This window comes from Macadamia integrifolia, unplaced genomic scaffold (genome assembly GCF_013358625.1).
Source record: "Macadamia integrifolia cultivar HAES 741 unplaced genomic scaffold, SCU_Mint_v3 scaffold90, whole genome shotgun sequence".
Classification (NCBI taxonomy): domain Eukaryota; kingdom Viridiplantae; phylum Streptophyta; class Magnoliopsida; order Proteales; family Proteaceae; genus Macadamia; species Macadamia integrifolia.
The window spans coordinates 29,341-52,102 of record NW_024870574.1 but is presented as its reverse complement, the minus strand read 5'-3'; the positions used below and the strand labels follow the sequence as shown (position 1 = coordinate 52,102).

General features: G+C 36.1%; 1 protein-coding gene across 1 annotated transcript in view; it reads left to right on the top strand.

The window, feature by feature from the left end:
• Positions 1-6,297: 6,297 nt before the first annotated feature.
• Positions 6,298-22,762, top strand: part of LOC122070378 — a 33,004-nt gene continuing 16,539 nt past the window's right edge. Inside the window, exons 1-3 of the mRNA XM_042634523.1 lie at positions 6,298-6,504; positions 11,016-11,076; positions 11,482-11,574. Of these exons, the coding sequence (XP_042490457.1) occupies positions 11,491-11,574 (84 nt within the window). The 5' untranslated portion in view covers positions 6,298-6,504; positions 11,016-11,076; positions 11,482-11,490. The remainder of the gene's footprint in view (positions 6,505-11,015; positions 11,077-11,481; positions 11,575-22,762) is intronic.

Here is a 22,762-nt window from a genome sequence, read left to right as displayed (position 1 = left end):
CAAAACACAACTGAAGGGAAATAGGAACAATTTTATTGCCCTATTAAGTTTATAATGACTTCGGAGTAATTTTGAATTGATTTTATCTTAAATTCTGTTCTCTGAATTATTTATGTACATTTATGCTTCATTTGTTTGTGTTGTCTCTGATTGTGTAAGAAACACATTAAAGCATACACTTCTGTACATATATTCATCTCTAATGTGGAAAACATGATAGGAATGAGTGAAACCCACCAAAGTGGCACATTCAGTTCAATTGTGTGTTTTCCAAGGTAAATGTGACATTTGCCCAAAGGTGATGTCATCCAAGTTTATCGACAAAGTACTCAAGAGCCATATTTTCTGACATTAGTGTTATTGAGGTTTTTGACATGTTTGGTTAGTGGGAGTTTTATGATCTCATTTAACCAAAAATATCATGGTGGTAAAAGCCAAAGTTTAAAGGCTGTGCTTGTTAAGATTTATTGGCAGTGCTTAGCCAAGGTAATTGACGATATTTTGTCAGAATTTGTGATGTATGGTGGTATTTAGCCTATGTCCAAAGAAGTGGTGGTTTACCACAGGCGATTTACCAAAGTTTGTGATTTATGGTGGTATTTAACCTAAATCCATGGAAGTGGCAGTTAGCCATAGGCGGTATGCCAAAGTAAGATATTAATTCAAGAAAATGGCAGTTTGCCAAGTGTTGATTAATATCAAAGTTTTCTACCTGTGAGGTTTTCAAGGTAGGCTGATCTTTAGATCAAGAAAGGACCTATAAGGAAATGTATATTTCATGTGATCACAGGTATGATATCAACTCCTTATATATATGTTTCCAGGAGATTTGGATTGATAATTTTCTATTGTCTGTAACATTAGATAGTTATATACCGTATATTGAGGTGTATTTTCTACTATTGTTCAACAGTAGAGATTATTGATTGGATCAAAGTTTGTTTGAGTGGTATTCAGTTTTGGGATTATTTGGCCAGGAGTCAATGGAAAGACATCAGTATCAGTGTAGCCCAAGTGGGAGATTATTAGGATTTTTATGTGGGCTTAACTGATACCGATTGATCCTTAACTGATACCGATTGATCCATTGGGCCCAAGCAATTATAGACCCACTCTGATTAGGAAACTCCTAGCTCTTTCCATTATGAGAGTGGAATAGGGTTTTAGGGATTCTATTATAAATAGAATACTGACAATCCCTGCAGCCATTACTTTACTTAATGCCTTATTGGTTTTGGGAGCACGACTTTCTCACAAGAGCAAGTGCGCAGAAAGAAAGAAAACCCTAGAGTAAGAGACTGCAGAAGATCTCAGTAGAAGGACTCCACTTGCGTAGTTCATTGCCATCTTCATGGGAGTAATGTTTAACCACATGGGACAGAGGTTCATGATCTATGTTCATGGGACACAGGTACTTCTTTATTCCCATTTATGGTTCTTGTCATGGTTGTCCCATTGATTATTATAGATATGGTAAATCTATATGGTTATGTATTTTAAGATGGGATACTTTATTGTTCTTGGTTTATGGACTGCACCTATGATTAATCTTTTATGATTGGTTGATGATTCTTGTATTCTAAGCACTATAGGGTTAATCATATGTTTAATATGGTAAAGAATCACCAACAACTACAACTCTTCTTCCCACCTTTTCCTTCACCTTACTCACACCTCCTCCATTTCATCTTCTTCTTGCCTGAGAGACATCTCGCTCCTCCTCCAAGGTAAGGTATTACACTCTCACCTTCAACAAATCCATGCCCAGATCTACCGAATCAGCGCAGATCAAAACGATCTCATCACCACCCGTCTTATTGGCCGCTACCCAATCCAATCTGCTCTTCGCGTTTTTTGCCATCTTTAGAAGCCCAACATCTTCCCTTATAATGCTATTATCTGAGAGTGATCTCTTCATTGAAGCTTTCTCCCTCTTTAAAGCCTTAAAATTCCAATCACTTTCGCCTAATGATTGTACCTTCTCCTTCCTTCTCAAGGCCTGTATTAGATCTAGAGATGCCCGAAATATCCAACAAATTCATACCCACATTGTGAAATTGGGTTTGGATTGTGATTCAGTTGTCTGTAATGGGCTTCCTGCCCTTTATGTAAAGGGTGTTGGAGATTTAGTCTTGGGGCGCAGGGTGTTTGATGAAATGCCGGACAAAGGAATGGTGTGTTCTTGGACTTGTCTGATTGCTGGTTATGCTCAGATGGGTAGGTCTGAGGAAGCTCTGGTTCTTTTCTTGCGGATGGTTGAAGATAATTTGATGCCAGAAGATGATACTAATAATCGCCGGTGGTCCAACAGTGATTTGAGAGAAAGATAAATTAGGTCTTGAAATGGGGTCCGAAACCTATCGATTTGAATAAAGAAATATTAACTTATGGTAAGGGTATTTTTTTATTTCCAATTTAACAAGGGCATTTTGTTTTATCAACAACTATATTATATTTCTTAACAGTGACTGATGGTAGGGAGTATGTGTATAATTTGGTGAAACAGAGGGGGTGATCTTATAACTGTGGCATTCTTCAGGGGTGGCACGGTAAATTTTCTCTTTTTTTTTAGTTGGTGAAATTGAAAGAGCGAGATTAAATACGTAGAATAAGGTAATTCAAATCGAGAATGAGGAGATATATTTTATATTGAAGTTTTATGAGTGAGGGTTTAAGATAGATATCAAGTTAAAATGGAGATAGGAATTCAGCTACAATAGAGATAAGAGTTTTTATTTTAGTTACAATAGAGATAGCAATATGTAAGAGAAGAAGAGAGATATAAATAAGGGGCATGATATATTTTCAATAGAAATAGGATTCTTAATTTTTGGATATAGATAGGAACGTGTGTGAGGGGGAGAGAGAGAGAGAGAGAGAGAGAGAGAGAGAGAGAGAGAGATAAGGGACATGATATATTTTCAATAGGGTTAGGATTTTTAATTTTTGGGTATAGATAGGAACGTGTAAGAGAGAAAGAGAGAGATAGAAAGAGAGAAAAATAACGGACACAATATATTTTAAATAGGAGTAGGGTTCTTAATTTTGGGGTATAGATAGGAACGTGTAAGAAAGAGAGAGAGAGAGAGAGAGAGATAAAAAGAATACAATTTTATTTCTGAATCAAACCACACCGCGTGACAGGAAAGCAAAAACATGTATCTAATGCTATGCTTTAAAATGATAACATTTCCCATTAAAAGCACCCATCACAACAAATTTAAACTTCCACAATTTAATAGCATACAATGGATGTAGGTTGGATTAGCTAGACATTGTACAAACTCCAACTAAAGCAAAAACCTTGGGCGTCCGTCATCAGGATCCTTTGTATTTTTTTTTTTTCTGACCTGCATAAGGATAAAGTGTACATGTTTAACATAGTTTATTTGGTGAGAGAAGCTGGCAATGGCCTTAAATTTGTATATGCAAAGTTAGTTGTAAAATTTTTGGCCAAAACTTCAGACTTCAATGACAAAAATTGAAATAAAACTGGAATAATTTCAAGTCAATCGGTGAATACTGCTGAAGTCACTTCAACGGAATGAAGCTTTATCTCAACTAAATGAGTTAGCTGCACAAATCCTATTTCATTATTCTTTTCTATTAGAAGCTATGTTTGTTCTCAAGTCAATTTCAGCCTACTGGAGATTTAATTAAAAAAAAAAAAAAAAAAAAAAACCTCATCCCCATGGCCAAACCCAATCCAGTAGAAAAAGGGGAGGGTATTGGTGGAAAGGCTCACATATGTACGAGTTTTATCCGGAGTATCCTTTATGCAGGAAAACCGCAACTGTAACTCTAGCAATATTGACGACCAGTCCCACATATGGACAGGTGTGCAACGTGTGACTTAGTTTGTTGCTTCATCATATAAACTTCAATAGCAAGAAAGACGAGGATGATTTATAACAAATATTATATAATTATTTAGGTTATTTTAATATATGAGCCTACCCAGATGAAGAAAATTAATATACAAGTTGAATTGAAACAAAAGAAGTATCTTTAAGCTCTTCCACCAATGAATGACAATAACAATCCATTTTCACCCTATCAAAGTATCATAATCTAAGTATATTACTATAATATAACAGAAGTACGTGGAACATTACCCATTTTAATTTCTTCATAACCATATGGAACTTTTTGAAGTGTTGATCAAGTATGTATCAATATAACAGCGTAATTCTTTATATCTTCCATCACTATCCTCACTCCACCGTAGTCTAAAAGTAGGGTGCTGGAAAATATAATAGCTCTCTAACTTTAATTATGTCCTCCCATCAAACTCATCAGTAGGGTGTTGGAAAGCACATCTCCCAGTTTCATAGCGGTTTATACAAAATAAGGTATGTTTTCTACTACTCACGTTTTTCTGATGACATCCCTGTTGAGAGACCTCTCTTTTTCTTACAGTTTGGATTTTTTTGTTATTGACTGTTACTATTATTATGAAAAATTAGAAATTCTTATTCCAAAAGTAGTGATCCATAAAGAACTTTTATAGTAACACAAACGTTGCAATGCAATACATTCAATAATAAAAAAAAAAGAATTAAACATAAAAAATGGAGTGGGAGAACAATACCTAAGAGTGGGAGAGAACATGAGAGAGGGAGGTGAGTAAAAAGAAAGAGTGTGAGGAAGAGAAAGAGTTTTAGGAGAAAAGAAACAAAGAAAGAAAGAGTTTTAGTAAGAAAAGGAAAGAAATAATTTTAATTAAAAAAAGAAAGTGAATAAAATCTCGTGAAAATGGGAGGCAGAGAAAGAGTTTTAGTAAAAAGTGGAAAGTGGATAACGGGAATCATGTAAAATTAGGAGAGAGAGAGAGAGATAAATAGTCTTTAACTATTATAATAACTCACCCTTGTTCTTTACGATCAGCTTGACCACTGGGAAAGAGTGGTCATCCTCACCTTAGCCACGTCGAAACCCTGGCGACAATTTTTTCTCCAGTGAAGGTGATGACGATCAAAGTTTCTTAGGGATGGGTTGTTATTCCCTGTTATAGAGGTGTCAAACCTAGCCCTAACCAGTGAAATCAGATCAAACCAACACGAACCAATCTAAACCAAAGCTTATTGGACCGGCTGTTGGTTTTTAGTATAAGTTTTAAAAACAAATTTCATAACTTTTTAAGTCTCTTTTATATGGCTTCTTAATATGTTTAGTTGCTACAAGATATTATATAGCCTTCTCTTTTGTAGCCCCTAAAGAGAGTTATATTTATTTAGTTTTAAAAATCTTAATTTCTTCTCTTTAAGTTTCATTTATTTCTTATTTTTAAAGCTCTTTTGATTTCTTTCTTTTACTCCTCATCTCATTTGTCTTATAAATAGGGGGAGTTTTAGCATTTGTAAAACATGAACAAGTCACTTGAAGCATTCAAGTGTGTGTTGTCAAGCTTTGATTTTCTTGAGTTTCATTGGATTTCACATGTCTATTTTTTGGTGTTTTGTTTTCCGGTTTGAGCATGGCCCTATAGCATTCGAAGGTGTCCAGTAGTCGAGTGCACGATTACTGGTGGAGCCATCGAACCATTTTATCTTAGAGACCGATTTGCAATATTCTTGGTTGCACCATAGGGGACATCTACGATCTTAAGGATTGAAAGTTCTCTTATAAAGAAGGAGACACGGATGTTTGCTCTCTCAATAATCTGACTCAACTTTCCTTACACTAGCTTTAGATTAGAGTTTTGTAAAATAAAACCCTAATCAGACCATATTGAAACCAAATCGAAATGGAAACTCGAACCAAACCTGATATAAAAAGTGATAGGAAATCGATATCAACTTGAAAATCATAAAAAACTGTTAGTTCCTTAATTATTATGTATATGAGCATGGTAAACAGAACCGATATCAAATTGATGAAAACCAAAATTAATCGAAACCGAATCATTTTCCCTTTTGATTTGATTTTATATTCACCCATTCTCACACTGAAACCGATAAGATCAAACCGAACCAATCGATTGACATATCAATTTATGCGTAGAGAATCAAATTGTCATCGTACTCCCTTTTCCAAGAAGTATTTTGTGTGGTTGCGAAGGAGTTAGGCATGGAGGTGATGGAGTCCTTCCCATATACGAAACGACACTGTCGTGGAAATATAGGGGAGATGATGTATCAGTTTCTAAGCTCCATCTTGAGAAACCCAAATCGTTTCGGGTTTGGTCTTTCGGAATCTGCAGCTCCTCCTTTGCCCCTTCGATCATCCAACGGGACAACCTAAACTTGGGGCTAAATCAATCGGCCGATTCTGACTCAGGCTTAAAAATGACTTGAATCCAGGTGGAATCAATTCTGACCGATTCGATCCCCAATTCCTGTTATTAAAACCTTGCCTAGCCGTGAGCCGATCCACCGGTTGCCCATATCTGACTGCCTCTCCTCCATGAAACAGTCGAACCTCTTCAGATGCAGGACCGTGCGTGGGGATGAATGGTAATCTCGTCGTCGTAACGAACGCATAATTGCTTCGTCCCATCTTCAGGTACTCCCGATTATCCTACTCCCCGAGCCAATCTTCTTTCAAAATCATTAACTTCTGAAAATTTAATTTTAGTTATTGATTTCAGATCTTCTTCTTGGTTCTTTTTGTTTTTTTGTTTTTTGGTTTTTTTGTTTTTGTATGTGAAGTGGTTTTTTCTGCAATCAGAAGTTTCCGTAGAATTGTTGTTAAAAAGTATGAATCTAGTTTGGATGTTCTGGTTTTAGGCTAGTGGGCGCTGCTGCACACGTCTAATTTCACTCTCCCTCTCCACTTGTATTGATTGGTTTAATTAAGAGGCCGTTTGGGCATCGTCTTTCTCCTCATCCACTACCAAAGTTGCTCAAGCTCAAGGCTTCCAGAGTTTTGCCCCTTTTTCTCTCTGCGCTGTCTCTGTTCTCCTTGACGTTGCTCTGGTGTTATCCTCAAGCGTCGGAACCACAAGAAGCTCGCCTGCCGCTGCAATCGAAGGCAACCCACGCTCTTTTGGGTATCCTCTGCAATCTCTCATTCCTCGCTGGAACTCTGCGAACCCTGGTCCAATCTCTCTGTCGCCTTGACTACTGTTGATCTTGCCACTTGGGTTTTTTCCATTAAAAGCTGCGATTTGGGGTTTCCCTGGTAGGCTGTATGTGAAAGTTTACAACCATTGATTTCTGATCAATCTCTTAGTGGTTCCGAGTTAACTAAACTGAATATTGATTATAATCTGCCAAACTTTCCCTTAGTTATTTCACATCTATGTTCTAAAACCCAGATTTCTCTTTGATTTCTGAATTCCTAACTAGAATAGGATTCTGTCAATTTAATGCGGCTTGAGGCTTACTTCTTTTTGGGTTTATGTTAACTAGCGTAAATTTATTTTGCCACTGGAATCAGAACAGTCTTTCCATTCAAACCTCATGATCTGCTTCAATAGATCTTAGGCCCCAAATTGTCAGGGCTCAGGATGGTGAACCTTGACCATAGAATTTGTAGTAGACTCTAGATGATAATTCCATTAATGGTACAGTTGAAAGACAAGGGGAGACAACAAAAACCCAGGAGCGAGAGTTCTCTGTGAGGGGTTTGCTCTCTTCAATATTCGTGGATTCTTTATGAAGTCCTTCAATGCTTAATAACTGGGATGTTGGGATTCTAAAATGGGTTTCAAAATTCAAATATTCTTTTATCTGTTGGGTAGAACAGCTGAAGCCTTGGTTGTCAATTATCTCTTTATCTATACTTACAATTTTTGAAACCGAGAGACTATACTTTAATGCCAAGGCTTTCCTTTACAGGGAGGGTGTATAAGCCTGTATGGGCTATGGAGAAACTATACATTAATGGCTGGTTTTATTGCTGTAATAAATTAAGTATAGTCTCTTCATAAACAGGAAATTTGCATGGGGTTAGAATGCAGGTATGTTGGGTAAAATATGGTCACAAATAGAAGGCAGGTATGTTGGGTAAAATATGTTCACAAAAAGAACAGGTTTAAAGGAATTATGTGAAGTTGCAGGTTGATGGAAAAGGTCACAAAACATGGTAGCTGGGTTACTAGAAAAGGGCATCAAATGGTTGTTGGGTTTTCTCTCTTCAATCTTCATGGGTTCCTGAGAACTCTTCCAAGAACAGTTCCAGAACAGGTTTACCAAACGCCCCAAGTAGAGGCAAAAAACCATCTTTCAATAAAGAAACAGTAAAAGATGATTTTGTCAAAGAATGGCGTTCTCACAGTCCTTTTGATTTTTTCACATTTGGGACAGAATACAGTTCTCCTTTTCTAGAAGTAATTAACAGATGAAGCTGTTATCTGGGAGAATTTTTAGATAGTTAAGGTATTTTGGCTCCATAACGTTTTCCCTTCTGCAGGAAAATCTATATTTTTTTTTCTCTCATGTTAGGACCGCTAATTTAGAAACTACGGTGGAGGAATTGAGGGTTGAATCTTTCTATGAGCTTTTATGAGAGGCGGCTTCTCCTTTATTTTCTTCCCCTCTGTTGATATTTCTGTCAATCTCTGATGTTGACTCCCTTTGCACCCTCAAGGTCATATTCCATTTATTGGAATCTGATTCAAACAAATACACTTGTTATCCTGTTTCCTCATTCAGGGAAATCCACAAATATACAGTCCCTAGCCTATGCTATTCCTCCAGTCAGCCTATCTCCTACTCATCAATTGGGGATGCCACAGGGATGTTCGATGTGTTCTGGATTTAGGGCCTCATGCTCGTGTCTTTGTTGTTGATTGCCACTGGCTTATTCATCTTCACAATCTAAGTAATCAGAATGACTAGGTTATTGTTCTTAACACTTGCAAAAGGTCGATTTGATTTACGACTTTGATGTCTCCATCGTGGAAAATGCACTGTATTTGAACAATGATTATGAGATTGATGAGAATTTTGATAGTGAAGATGACAGTGAGTGAAAGTGAGGAGGAAGACGGTTTAGGGTCATTGAAGTGGACAAGGATATCTGAATAAACATAGGTAAATCTTTTAAATCTTTACAGGAAGCTGAAAAAGGAGTATTACAGCTAGGGTACTTTCCATGGATAGCCTTCAGTCTTTCTAATGCTCAATATTTCACATGCTCTTAGAAAGAACACAAATGAATTGTTCTATGGGTTTCTTCTCTTCCCATACAAAATCTAATTCACTTTATCTTCAAACTTCTGGGTAACAGCGAAAAACCAGGAATCCCTAAAGAGAGGAGAGAAAACAAAACTCCACAGGGTTAGGGGTGATGGGGGTGACTGGGACAAAGGGTACTCTTGGGATTTTAGAGTATGAGGGGAGAAAGAGAAGTGTAAGCTTGCTTTTCTGGGGGAAGAAAAAAAGAAGTTCAGAGTAGGGGAGTTTGAGTAAATAGAGGGCAAATATAGGGGACTAGGGAGTGGTAGTTATTAGTCCTAAATTTTAGGCAAAAGTCTTCCTACGCAGGCAATGCTTTGGAAAGGTTATCTAGGTGGGCCACCTATCTCTACCACATGGAAGGTGATGTACAGAGTTGGTCAGGATAATAAAACACATGGAAGGTGATGCACAGATTTGGTTAGAATGATAAATAAAGAACTAAAACTGTCAAAGGAAGCTTCCAGAAAATAAATGGATGGTTAAAAATGCAAAGGGATAATGTTGATACATGCGCAGACATATGTTTAGTTTGGGTTTGTAATTTTATGATTGAATTTTGGATCTGACATTTGACAAGTGATCAATCCACACGATCTCTTAAAAATCGAACGGTGCTGTCATCCTTCCCGTGGCACAGCTAGGTGATCTGTCAAGAGACTCCATAACGGAGGTGCCATCTCGGCAAAAGGTTTTTGAATCAGTAGAGTTATTCTTATGTCTCTGAGTGATAGGGCAAATTGTCACCTTGTAATAGACAGGGAAGGGATGGTTCTTCACTGCTCGTCTTGGAACTTACCCCTCCAACTTCTGCTTTATTGTCTGCTGCATCTCCAACCTGTAAAACTCTCTTCTTTTCTGTGAGATCAGACTGATTCTCTCTGTTTATTTCAAAATGATCTTCACAAGCTTGAAATGTAGGAAATCTAGGGTGACACACGAGAGAGAGAGGGGGCCATGGTAAGGGGTGACAGGGGGCAGTCGGTTAGGGGTGATGGGGCGACTAGGGCAAAGTCACAAAGGGTACTCTAGGGATTTTAGAGTATGAGAGGAGAAAGAGAAGTGTAAGTTTGCTTTAATGGGGGATTCAAAAAGTAGTTCAGAGTAGGGGAGTTTGAGTAAATAGAGGGCAAATATAGGGGACTAAGGAGTGAAAGTTATTAGTCCTAAATTTTAGGCAAAAGTTTTTGTATGCAGACAATGCTTTGGAAAGGTTATCTGGGCCAGCCACCTATTTCTAATCTAGGGTGACACTTCTTCATCCCCTTTTGTTTCCTGCCAATGAAGGAATGCTTGGTACCTTTTGCTTTTGGTTCTATTTCTGTGGGATGGAAGTTTCACATTTTCATCAATCTTCAATGAACACCTTTTTTCTCATGCGTACTGATTGAATTTATTCATAGATTATTTGTATCATATTGCATATATGAATTGGGTTTAAGCTGAGGAGTTGCCCTTCCTTGGGAGTTTATCAAAACAAACTGAGAAGCAGCTAATAAATTAAATAAGTTTTCAGCTTAGAATTTGGTTGCTGCAAGTCATATTACCAAAATTGCTGATTTAATAGCAAAGCCCTCAAATTGGTCAGTAAAGGAAAGAGAAGTGGAAGAACGAGCTCATCCTTTTTTTTTTTATTAACATATGTAACTTTGAGAAGACATGGACTATTCATTTTTTCCCCTTTTCTGAATTTCTTAATGGTAGATTGATTTCAAAATTGATAGTATTGGTTGCTGTTGCATCTCCTCTGTTTTCTTGTGGTTTCTTTATTCTTTTTTTAAGTCTTAGCTTCTGGGATTTTCTTTTGCTTGGTTTGTTTTTCAAATTTGTTGTCAATCTCTATCACTTCAAGTAATTTTGCATATCCTAATTTTCAGTTTGTAAGAATTGCAGGATGTCAATGGGTAGAGCAATCAGTCTTGTATACTAGTTGATATATTGAAAGCTGAGAGAGGTTGGTCTTTATGTGATTCTTTTCATTATTTGGTACTTATGTTTTTCTCAGTTCTCATTGGAAATTTTGATGGAATATGCAGCAGCTATGGTGATTTTATTTGTTATTTTTTCTAGTTTTTCAACATATTTCTTACTTTCTTGAATTCTCAATTAATTCTATTTCAATTTTGATTAAAAGGACAGAAGAAAAGGCTTAGGAATTATGATAGTCTAATTCTAGGATAACCTGGATTGCAAATGAGCACCTGTGAGAGGGGGCTTCAAATCATATCTCTTAAGGGGTTGAAAACTTCATATATAAATGTTTCACTTCAAGTATAAAATATTTTCCCTTTACTCAACATGAAAATTAAGAGATGTATACAGACGATTATATTTTATTGTTTGTCTGCTGAATCTGCAGGTTTCTCTCATGGGATTGAGTAAAACTGAAATTAACTTCAGGAGGTTGCTTGCTGCGGCACCTCATCAACAGAATCAAGCAAAACTCATGCATGTAAGTGCAAAATACTTTTCTTATATGCATGAATTGTCACATGTCAAGATCTTCCAGCTGATGCTTGTTTGAGTTTGTGTCTATGATTTGGTCTGGTATATGATTTCAATGTCGTTATGGTTTTCTGACTCTCCTCTCTTAAAAATCCTTAGACAGGTTGTAATTTCTTCTTTAAATTGTGCTTAATAAGCTTTTGGTGTTGGGGTGGTGGTTCCTGCTAAGCCACCATATTCTGGCTGGGTTTAACTTGATAATAGAAAAAGAGAAGTGATTGATGAGGCAAAGTGAAATGACCCAAACCTGAGATAGGGTAATAGCTTAATAGGTAACGCCCTCACGGGCGATGATCAAATGATCAGAAAAATAAAACTAATATCTCATAGATTATCCATATAAATCCATAAATTTACTATAGACCGAACGAACACAACGGAAAGCATTTATAATAGGAATTTAAACTAAAGTCCATTATCCATCAATTGACATCATATGTCTGGTGGCTACAAAAAAAACCTCAATATGTCTATTATAATTGTTTTTAACCCAACTACTAAAATAAAATAAAACTCGTCTTCCGTTTGTGCTCCACCAACATGTGCTTACTGATCTGTAGGGGAAAATGGTGGGTGAGCTTAACAAGCCCTGTGAGGGAAACCATGTCATACTAGAAAACAAAAACATGCATACTGGTGAAAACATAATATTGGCGCAGTCATGAAATACATTACATAAACCATAGATATACTTCCATTCTCAAATATGTGATTACGGATAATTTTTTTTTTTTTTTTCTGGATTGTTCATAAATAATTTCACATGGTCATTACAAATCACAATAAAGTCATTTATACTCTTAAAACCCTAAGGCAAGTCAATTATCGTATGAACTACCCAATGCATCATGATAGTGAGGACACACTGCTGATTAACATAGCAGCCTATACCAAGCCCTTTGACAGGACCCCCTCGAGTCCTTTGACGGGGTTGGCAGCCACATCCTGTCCTTTCGAAGCCCTTTGATGGAAATCCCAAGCCCTCTGATGGGAATGCTGAGCCCTTTGACGGGGTGGACATACCCTCATTCAGTACCTAAACCCCTACTGAAAAGGGTGGTAGTCATATGGAGTTCTACTATTCATTTTTTTCTCTTTCATTGCTTTTCCTTTCTGTCCATTTTGTCCTTCCCAAGCCCTTTGATGGGAAATTCTGAGCCTTTTGACGAAGTGGACATAGATGGACCTTCAGTTTCCCTTCATTCTCTTTCACTCAATAAGAGTATTGTCATTCTTTTAAGGCCATTTCATCATTCTTAATATTCTATAAATTCATGTATTTTTTTCCTTAAAGAAAATCATGAGGCAATGTCATTATACTCTTAAGTGCATAAAACATAAATGCTAAAACATGAGATGCTGTAAATGCTTATGAGATGCATATAAAACAATATCGTCACATTGATAAAAACATAAGTATGTCAAGATATGAAATGTAGTAAAAAGTTGATGATATAACAAAGTTTCATTCACTTGTACTTCTACTATGATCAAGATCCTGATCGATGTCTTGCTTGTAAGAAGAATTATCTAAAAGAGTATATTCTAACGATTAGGCTTTAATTTGTTCCAAATTTATTTCCTTAGTTTACTAATAATGGTCCCTTCTAAAATTTACATTTTAGTGTTATTTTAATTAAAAACCTTTTTTACTTTTTAGTATTGTGTCATTCAATAAAAATTTCAATTTTATTTAGTTACCAAAATGGCCCTTTAATAGTTGTACAGAAACGCTCAACAGCTTGCACCCCAAATTGCGCTACAAATATATTCATCCTAGGTGTTGTAACTTGTACTTGTCTCTTCCTTTGCATTTCAATTAGTGCGTACTTAGTGGGTCAAATTTCTGTGTAATTGAATGTCTTTAATTTAATTAAACCCTATCTTCATCCTCTCATTCTCTTTCTTGCATACTTTCTCTATCTCCTAAAATTTTCCTTCCGTTAATTTACTTTTGTTTTCTATCATTTCCTAGCTGTCCAAGTCTCTCCTATATTATATATATATATTTCTTTATTTCTCTCACAAACAATTACAATATAGGGTCTGAAATCTCCTATTTTTCCTAAAAAAATCTTTTTTATTCTCAGCAAAGAAGCTTTTTAAGAGCATATAGTTTCTGTAAACCTCCCTACATATTAGCAATTTACTTCTTTCTCCAATTTCCTTCTTTAATCAATTCTCCCATAGTTCATGCATGCTTTTAATTATTATTATTATTATTATTATTATTATTATTATTATTATTATTATTATTATTATTATTATTATTATTATTATAAGTAAGGAAGTTATTAGCGTAACAAGGTTTGGCTATGTTTGGTAAAATAACAAAAGGGTAAAAAGACCAAATTATCATGAGCAATTTTATTGAATAATGAATTAATTAGGGGGTAAACTAGACATTTCACTTTTTATAAATTAAAATCACAAAATATATCCACAATTGAAATTGTAGTGGCACCTGCCTTTCTCAATCTTTTGTAATCGACGTTAAAGTTAGGTATTTACCACAAAAAGGGCTTCAAGTTGGGTTTCTCTTCATTGGTTGGGAATGAAGAAGGAAGAAGAGAAGGAGAGATTGGGAACAAAGTCAAGTTGGGTTTTTCTTCATTGAGGTTGGGAAGGAAGAAGGAAGAAGAGAAGGAGAGATTGGGAATGAAGTCAAGTTGGGTTTTTCTTCATTGAGGTTGGGAACGAAGAAGAAGGAAGAAGAGAAGGAGGGGTTGGGAATGAAGTCAAGTTGGGTTTTTCTTCACTGAGGTTGGGAACGAAGAAGAAGGAAGAAGAGGAGAGGTTGGGAACGAAGTCAAGTTGGGTTGACGAAGAAGAAGGAAGAAGAGGTGAGGTTAGATTTTTTTTTTGGTGCTTTTGTTCTCTTTGATTTCTCTGTTCAATTGTTGAATGAGGATTTCTTGCTCCCACAAGTTATTTCTGTAATTCTTGAAGGATTCATAAATGGAATATTGCAGTTGCATATTCGGGAACACGTTCTCTTTTTTGTCTTAGTTCTGAATTTGTTCTTTTATCGGCTTGGAAATTCTTATTTTTGTCATTTTAATTCTTTGATCGGCTTCATACGAGATTAAATCTCAAACCATTTGTGAGTTTTTGCTCTCTTTATTGTATTAATTTAATGTTTGAGTTGCTTTTTCCGTTACTGCAAACCCAACCCCTACCCCAACAAACAAACCCAAAAAACAAAGCTTCTGCTATTTTTCATATTATGTCAACCTGGACCTTTTTTTTTCTCTAATTGCTTTAATACAAGGTTTTGGCATATCTAGTCATTTGGCCCCATCTAGTTAAGATCAAGCTAAGCTGAGTTTAGTATTTTGATATTTTGGTAAAATTATTGCAATGTTCATTCCAATAATGCTTTATTTTTTGTAGATGGATCCACTTTTTATGAAGAAAGGGAGGGTTTTGAATGTGGGAAAAATGATGTTGATTATTCTAGATTTGGATCAGATAATGATGAATCATTTGATAATACTGCCACTAGGTTCAATTAATCAGAGTGTGTTACTATAATTGAAGGTCAAGAGTTCCCCAATTCTGAATAAGCATTTGAGCATTATGTGCGGTATGCAAAAGCTTATGGGTTTGCTGTTAGCAAGAATTAAAGTATCGGTATCGGTCGGCCAAAATTAAGATACGTATCGGAGGGTATCGTATCGTATCGAAGATACGCTAAGATACGCTAAAGATATACACATAAATGGATAGGAAACACTTTTTTATATACTTTTGCATTAAAAAATAGTTAAAAAAAAGCTATATATAACATGTATTATGCATAAACAGTAAATTGAGAGTAGCGCACTAAGAATCCAAGGTTTGTAGTTGTCCCATAAATGTAAAATTCTTGTTCCCAACCTTGATTTTCACTTTAGTTATAGAGAAAAATGGTTGACAGCAACTTTGGAACAAAAACACCTCAGAAAATTGTGTTTTTATGAAAAATTACCCATCCTGGCCATTTTATGACAGTATCGGTACGTATCAGTGTGTATCAGTCGATACATATCGATACACTGATACGTACCGAAACTTACATTTCACTTCGATTTTGAATTTTCCATAGAGTATCGGTACGTATTGGTGTATCGTATTGTATCGGTGGTGTATCAGTGTGTATTGTGAGATATGTATCGATACAAAATGGTTTTAAAAATTCCATGTATCGTATCGGTAAGGGCCGATACGGACCGATACTTTAAACCCTAGCTGTTAGGAAACAACTTAGTTTTAACCAGGACTAGGGTGATAGAGGGGTATATAGGAAGGACTTTGTATGTTTTAGAGGTTGTAGTGTACAAAAAAAGGTAAATGTTAATGGTGATATCGTCCATCCTAATAGTGAAGCAACACACAATGATATTGATAATACTGGCGGTAGTAATGGTTCTGAAAATATCCAAAACTCCCTACATAAGCAGAAGAATATCAAACAATCATCTAAGAGATGCAATTGTCCTGCCTACATGAGTGTGAGAGGAAAAAGATGTTGATTTACGGGTTTGGAGGGTGTTTCAATTCAAAGATCAGCACAATCATGAGCTTTTTACCTAGAGTTTAGTGCGCCATTTAGCTTCGTATTAGGCAAATGATGTTAATTTTAGAAAAGGAACTCAACGTTGGTGTTGGTGGACTTCCTTTTAACTCAAGGGATGGTTACAATTTCTTTCGGGTTGCGAAAACTATTAAGAAGACAAATGATGCAGATAGACTTGTGCTTATTTGCAAGAGGTTGAAGGAAAAAGACAATGATTTTCGGTATGAATATATGGTCGAGGATGATAATCGACTAAAGCATTTTGCTTGGTCTCATTCAGCGTCTCTATATAGGTGTCAACATTATGGTGATGTCGTAGTGTTTGACACGATGTACAAGTTAAACATATACAAAATGCTAGTAGGTATTTGAGTCGGTGTACCAATCATGGTTCAAGTTGTGTTTTTGGTTGTTGTGTGCTAGCAAATGTGACAGTTGAATGCTTCCAATGGGCATTTAAGGTAAATGATTAAATTTTAACCTACTAAATACTATGCTTTGAATTATTTTTACTGTCTAGAGCTCCTACTTATTATTCTTATAATATGTAGATATTTGTAAATTTTATGGGTGGAAAAGCACCTCAAACTATCATAACTGACCAAGATCGTGCCATTCAGGATGCCATTAAGAATGTGTTGCCCAACACAAAGCATGCTTTGTGTATGTGGCACTTAGGTAAGAAAATCCCAAGTTGGGTGGGTCAGAGGTTGGGTTATGTTCTACTTCATATCTCAATAGTTAAAGGTATGTTTTGCTTTTAGTATACTACTTTCTTGTTTAATATCTTCTAGAACTCTGTTCTTAAATTTTGACTTACAGTAGCCAGTCATAGTTTCAGAACTGCTGCCGTTCCTACTGCTACAAGGAATAGCCTGTGCAGGGCATATCCAAGGACTAATTTATGCTTGTAACGAGGATGTCCATTGACAACTCCATTGGCTGAAAGGGGAAAAAATAAGCTTTTGTGTTGTAGAGTTGTGCAATGTGGTCATGCACTACTAGTCTAGATCAACCTTCCTTTTTCTGATCAATTAGTTATCAAGTGTGATCAATCTTCTCTCTTCTTCTTGCTTTAATTATAGTAAGAGTACAGAGCATTTAATAAAATAGGCTAAATTGATGGCAGAAAGAGATGAAAAAGTGTTTTGGGGTGAACAAATTTTCAATACCAAATAAGATTCACTAACAAATAAGAGTGAAAAAAACAAAAAATAGAACTGTTATAGCAACAATTTAACATAAAATTAAAGGGACTAATAAACATTAAAAAACCACCAGCAGAGACCCATCTATGAGTCACCCCCGATCTCTATCTCTCTCTTGGTAAAAAGGTGTTATAGCTAAGACTTCCTGTCCCCTTGAAGGAGGAGTACGAGGTTCAACTTCGATTCCAACAGACATCTTCTTTCCCTTTTTTTTTTTTTTTGGCCCTTCTTATGAGGTGAACCCTTCTTGAAGGTCTTTGTAGGGATGGGTTGGGTGATTTCTTGACTAGTAGCCTCAGAATTTTCTCCATCAATACGAAGCTCCTTCAACACCTCGGAACCGTAAAGGAGTTGCAGCTCTTTACGCGCCTCTAGTGGCATTGAATCCTCATTAGCATTATCTTCATCGGAGATGTCAGTTATCTCCACGGACATTCCCTTCTTTTTTTTGTGTTTGAACTTCTGTAATGATAATTGGGTTGTGCTCAGCACCCAACATAGTAGAATCTGGAGATGACCTTATTCGAAGGGAAAGTTGCCACTTGGAGTGTTGATATTGCTTGCACTTTTTGCACATTTTACGTATCATCTGCCTGCACTGCCTGCAAATCAAAGGTATCCTTTTGACCCATTCATTGTTTATACGACCAGCTGGGGAAGGGCGAGATTTTGCCTCCATGACAAATGGGTTGGTAATACTCATATATTATTTTGCGACGAATGATTAAGAAAGATTCTTTAATTTGAAGTTGGTATGCGGTAAACCTATTTATAGAAGTTACTTCGTCAAATTGATTATTTATGATATAGGACACTAGCAACAACAATACTCTTTCACCTTAATCCATTCTTTTGTTGAGGGTTTGGCACTTATTTCGGCCCTCTATTTACATAGTGAAGAAAGGCAAAGGCTCTTGCTCAAATGTGTGACTGCGGCGCTCCTATTGCCCCGGCATGGCACTCTAAAATTCAATTGGCTAGTGTCTTATATCATAAATAATCAAATTGACGGTAAAGTAACTTCTATAAATAGGTTTACCGCATACCAACTTCAAGTTAAGGAATCTTTCTTAATCATTCGTCACAAATAATATATGAGTATTACCAACCCATTTGTCATGGAGGCGAAATCTCGCCCTCCCCCAGCTGGTCGTATGAACAACAAATGGGTCAAAAGGATACCTTTGATTTGCAGGCAATGCAGGCAGATGATATTGTGTTGGGCAACACATTCTTAATGGCATCCTGAATGGCACGATCTTGGTTAGTTATAATAGTTTGAGGTGCTTTTCCACCCATAAAATTTACAAATATCTACATACCATAAGAATAATAAGTGGGAGCTCTAGACAGTAAATATAATTCAAAGCATAATATTTAGTAGGTTAAAATTTAATCATTTACCTTAAATGCCCATTGGAAGGATTCATCTGTCTCATTTGCTAGCACATAAAAACCGAAAACACAATTTGAACCATGATTGGTTACACGACTAAAATACCTACTGGCATTTTGTATATTTTTAACTCATACGCCGTGTCAAACACTACGACATCACCATAATGTTGATACCTATATAGAGACGCTGAATGAGACCAAGCAATATGCTTTAGTCAATTATCATCATCGACCACATATTCATACTGAAAATCATTGTCTTTTTCCTTCAACCTCTTGCAAATAAGCATAAGTCTATCTGCATCATTCATCTTTTTAATAGTTTTCGTAACCCGTAAGAAATTATAAGCATCCCTTGAGTTAAAAGGAAGTCTATCAACACCAACGTTGAGTTCCTTTTCTAAAATCAACATCATTTGCCTAATAGGTACCCGTGCTTCACTTAGGGTCAACAAACGGTCCCTCATTTGTTCCGATATATGACGACACGAAGCTAAATGGTGCACTTCACTCTGGGTCAAAAGCTCATGATTGTGCTGATCTTTGAATCGAAACACACTCCAAACCCGTAAATCACCGTCTTTTTCCTCTCTCACACTCATGTAGGCAGGACAATTGCATCTCTTAGATGACTGTTTGATATTCTTCTGCTTATGTAGGGAGTTTTGGATATTTTCAGAACCATTACTACCGCCAGTATTATCAATATCATTGTGTGTTGCTTCACTATTAGGATGGACGATATCTCTATTAGCATTTACCTTTTTTTGTACACTGCAGCCTCTAAAATATACAAAGTCCTTCCTATATACCCCTCTATCACCCTAATCCCGGTTAAAAGTGTGTTGTTTCCTAACAGCCAACCCATGAGCTTTTGCATACCGCACATAATGCTCAAATGCTTCTTCAGAATTGGGGAACTCTTGGCCTTCAGTTATAGTAACACACTCTGATTAATTGAACCCAGTGGTAGTATCATCAAATGATTCATCATTATCTGATCCAAATCTAGAATAATCAACATCATTTTCGCCACATTCAAAACCCTCCCTTTCTTCATAAATTGGTCGTTCAATAAAAAGTGGATCCATCTACAAAAAATGAAGCATGGAATGAACATTGAAATAGTTTTACTAAAAATATCAAAATACTAAACTCAGCTTTGCTTGATCTTAACTAGATTAGAAAGTAGGGCAGGAGTCCACCTGCAGTGGTTTTTGGAATCCACCAAAACCTGTGAAGGCTGAAGAGAATCAACTCTTCCATTGAGGAACCCACATTAACCTTCACTTGGATACCACCAAGCACATTACTGAATTTACAACTGCAACTACTAAATCCGTAGCAGCAAAAACTGGAGTCCGGATCAAGTGCTCGTACGAGAACTTGGGTTTCGATTCTCGTTCAACTAAGAGTTGGACATGTGTAATCCACTTATCTCTCCTAATTGGTTAACCAACTACCTATCTCTTCCTATTTTCTCTCTTATTCTCTTTTTCCATACTCACTCTCTCTCCTCACGGTTTATCAAAACTTTTTTTTTTTCATTTTTTGTTTTAATTATAATTTAACATTCGTTTTATTATTAATCCTACGTAATGGCTTTATTTTAATCCTACAAAATAGCTAATACTAATCCAAAACCAATAAAAATTAAGAGATACTTTTTGCCCGCCCCTCTTATCTCTATTTTTTTTTTAAGTTTATTCTCTCTCTCTTAATTTTCATTAATATTTTATTTTAAAACTCACTTAGAAGTTAAGACCGGTCTCCACCATACCAATACAAAACAATCAAATCAAGAGAAATTTTTACTCATCCATAGAGGACGGTTCACCCACCATCCTAGGGTTCACAAATCCCTATAGGGTTTTAGTACCGATCCAATTGATCGATATCAGATTGGATCGAATCAGTATCTTATTGGATCAATATTGATGTTGTATCACATCAGAGGAGAGAGAGAGAGAGAGAGCGTTTTGTATAAGTATTGATGAAATCAATTAATTAAAATAAGAAATAAAAATAAAAAATAGTTTTTAATATATATAAAGAGAAATAATGTATAACATATAAGTCGAATAGAGAGATAAGAGGCATTTAGGTGGGAAGAGAGAGATAGAGAGTGAAAACAGCTTTGTAGGTAATCTTGATAGTAATCTTTAGTGGATTACATGTGTCAGCAAAAGGGACGTACGAGAACCCAAGACCAAGTTCTCGTATGAGGACCTGATCCGGGCTCCAAAAACTGGGGAAAAAAAAATTTTGAATTGATGTTACTTCAAATCATTGGGGAGGCCTGTGGCCTTTTTGTTTTATTTATAGTGTGCGCTAAACCAAGTAGGATAGCATCAGAATTGATGACAAATAACCTTATCCAAAAGAGAAATAATAAAAAACAGCTACGTATTAAAGGCCGACTCTGGAGATAGAGATAAGCTGAATTCTTAACATTAGGCCTGTTCTAACTAAAGATAAGGAGGCTCATTTATGTGTAGTTGGACCTATGATGCTATGCGGAAAGTCCAAGACTATGTGAAGACCATGTGTAAAGGAGGTTCATTTTATGGCACGCAACTGAACTAGAGAAGTAACTAGTAATATATATTTATGTTACGAGGTTATTGCTTCCTCTTGATTTTTGGGTGCAAGTGTAATTTGTACAGTTCTACTTGACTTGATTTGAAATAGTTATGACTGAACTACTAACGTGGCTGCCTGTAAGCAGACTTCTAATTTTGAGTTGTAGTTTGACTAGGAGGAGTCCAAGGATATATTGATGCCCATTGTAATTCAATTTATGTTGATTTAGCATTTACTTTAATGTCTTTTTGGATCTTAGATATTTGAGGCTCGAAATCACAGTACCAAGCCAACATTCAAATATTAGGTGTCTGGATGCACCAAACTCATGGGTACTGTGAGATTCATGAAAACTCGACAAAACTTTTGTGGTACTCAAAAATCCAGGGTAGGGGTTGCATTTTGTGAATCATGGACATTGTAAAATACATGATTTCACCCCAGCACCACCCTTTTCTATTGATATGAGTTGCATTGAGGTGCGATTGAAATTGCATGTCCACCATTGTACTTCTGCTTCATTAAAGGGTCCACTGGTTTTTTTTCAAGAATGACCAAACTGTGACTTTTTTTTCTCTTTTGAATGAGCAGTATAATGTACATAAGTAATGAAACCAACTAACAAATCTATGAAGCAAACAATGACAAACTAATTTATCTGTAATCCACAGACAAATAATGATAACAATCTTACAAACATATGCAAATAATAATCCATGGCCTCATTCTTTATCACATGACCAAGCAACTCTTAGCATTTCCTTCATTAAAGAGACTACGGAAATAAATGAAATTCCATTGTGGTTGTATTTTGAAGTTGAAAATCAGAATGTGAAGTGACATATTGAGCTTCATGACAGCTTTAAAAATTGGTTGAATGAGTCCTTGGACAGAAATTGAATCAAGGCCAGCTGTAAGGCTTGTCCACAGCTTCAAAAGCATTCCAAATGGAGGAGCAGAATTTTCTCCCTGTTTAGGTAACTGGTACTTGATGTGGCCTTCAATGGTTTGGATTCTATTTAGACTAAGTACATGAAAAATGGGAACACATTGTCCCCATTTGGGTATCAAGTTCATTAACAAATGGAGAAATTATTCAGTGATGAAACATTCTAATCAGCTAGTTCCCATAGCTCAACCATTTCTCTAGTAACTGAAAGAATTGTATACCAATTGAGATAGAACAGGAAAGTAATTGCCTGAAATGTCTTGCACATAAGGAAGAAGCAAAAAATTGTAACCACCTACCTAGATTTGAATTAAAAAATATTGAGGGTAAACCTGAGCAGAAGAAAAATTTAATTACAATCTTGATCGGCAATCTGAAATGTTGTTATAGACTTTCAAAGTAGAAGCCACTGCAACCACCACCACCCCGCCCCCCCCCC